This window comes from Camelina sativa, chromosome 14 (genome assembly GCF_000633955.1).
Source record: "Camelina sativa cultivar DH55 chromosome 14, Cs, whole genome shotgun sequence".
Classification (NCBI taxonomy): Eukaryota; Viridiplantae; Streptophyta; class Magnoliopsida; order Brassicales; family Brassicaceae; genus Camelina; species Camelina sativa.
Window position 1 is genome coordinate 13,177,372 of NC_025698.1, and position 1,822 is coordinate 13,179,193.

The following is a 1,822-nucleotide window of genomic DNA, read 5'->3' on the forward strand; positions in this document are numbered from 1 at the left end:
ATCAGCCATAATAGGCAGCTGAAACAGATGCTTGCAAGAGTGGCAAGTTATCTCCATCATTGTTGCATTAATCCTCTTGATTGCTTCTTCTCTAACAATTTGAGCCTTCTCAAGCTCGGCCTTTGCTTCTTTCCTTATTCTCTTAGCCTTCTCAAAATCCGTTTCCGCCATTTCTATTTGCCTCTTCGCTTCTTGTCTCATTTTCTCCGCCATTCTTGCCTCCTCGTTCGGTCTCTGCTTTGTTAAACTCGTCTCTCCCTTTTCGGTGCTCTTCGCTTGTGCTGATGTTCTTGCCATTCCTATTGAAAGTTGAAGTTCGAGGCTTTCAAAAGGAGCTGCTGCTAAAGCATTGAAAGGGTAAGCCAAAGCTTGTGAATGTTGATAGGACGGTGGTGGTGGCCTTAATAGAGGAAGACCATGCAATAATGGGCCAAAGCTTGTGGTCGAAGTGGTTCTTGATGGAGCCGCAATGCTGTCCGTGTGCTGCTGTAGAGGACGGTGGTTAGTGGGTGGAGGATGCCGGATGGTGCAAGTATCTTGGTGCTCTATGAAACTCTCAACCCTGAGAAAAATTTTTAAAAACAAGAGAAGTTACTTATTAGTGTATGTTTAGATGACCTAAATAATTGAAAATTAGTGCGCGTTAATATGGTCTAAACTAAATGAAGATAAAATAAAATACTAGAGTTTAAAACAGGAGGAATAAATGTGTTTGGATGGAGTACGTACGTAATCAAAAGAAGAAGGCAGTAATATAAAACTGAGGTATGGATTTAGGTATCTTTGGAAAGGGATTATGTGATTATAAGACTTTTTAGCTTGTGTATTAAATAAATACAACAAAGTGTTGGGTAATGAAAATCCATAATGGGTCAATGTGAGTTCATATATGAAAACTAAATGAATTATATAAAATAAACTTATCTGGCTACAGTCAAGCACTGAACTTCTATTGGTAGGCTCTGTCAAGATCTAAATGCTCACTAAAGAAAATATAATTCATTATATATAAGCACACCTGTAATGTGACAACATTATTCGCCATCGGAGAAAGCATTCTTTGGTTTAGTTTAAGGATTCCAAATTCCCAATTATATTTTTTCCTGAAGTACTAGTTATTTTGTATAAATAAAATCTCAAGAAAATGAGATCAAACTATGCGAAAGCTAAGAAATTAAATCATCGGCATAGAGACAATATTTAGGGCTTTTCCACAAAACATTAAAAAGCTAACCACACTTTTTCTATATAGATATATATATATATATATAAGAAAACGATATTATATAGGAATAATAAAACAACAGGGAGATGTGATAAGGAAGAAGAACCTGGAGAAAACTCGGCCGCAGTCGCATGAGTGACCGCGTGAGCCGCAAGTCTTGAGATGGGCTTTGTAATCAGATTGAACAGCATAGCCTTTGGAGCATCTCTCGCAAACCCATTGCTTGTGGACACTGTGTTTCCGGCGAAAGTGCTTTTTGATTCCGACCAGATCTCCAAGTGCGTGACACGGGTTGTTGTGGAGACACGTTGGCTCAGGACACACGTAGACTCTCTTCCTCACTTCCTCGTCCTTCTTCTCTCTCTTCAGAAGCTTCCATGGCACTTTATGCCTTCTTCTATGCATCTGTAGATTCTGATCCCTCTGAAACCCTTGGTTGCAGATCTCACACACGTACCGATCTGACTCTAGCAACGTTCTTGGTGATAAAGATACCACCTCTGCATCTGGATCTGTTATAGCACGGATATGTTTACTTAGATTATTGCTCGAAAATCAAAGCTAGCTATTTGGAAATATATGAAAAAAAAAAACTCA

At 38.9% G+C, this 1,822-nt stretch overlaps 1 protein-coding gene across 2 annotated transcripts in view; it reads right to left on the bottom strand.

Moving 5' to 3' along the window:
- Window positions 1-1,801, bottom strand: part of LOC104741291 (protein indeterminate-domain 16) — a 3,151-nt gene extending 1,350 nt beyond the window's left edge. Inside the window, exons 1-2 of one of the 2 annotated variants that reach the window (XM_010462104.2) lie at window positions 1,332-1,801; window positions 202-562 (exon numbers count right to left, since the gene is read on the bottom strand). In XM_010462104.2, the coding sequence (XP_010460406.1) occupies window positions 202-562; window positions 1,332-1,630 (660 nt within the window). In that variant the 5' untranslated portion in view covers window positions 1,631-1,801. Of the gene's footprint in view, window positions 1-181; window positions 563-1,331 lie in introns of both variants that reach the window. The other variant, XM_019235697.1, reaches the window with a different exon arrangement.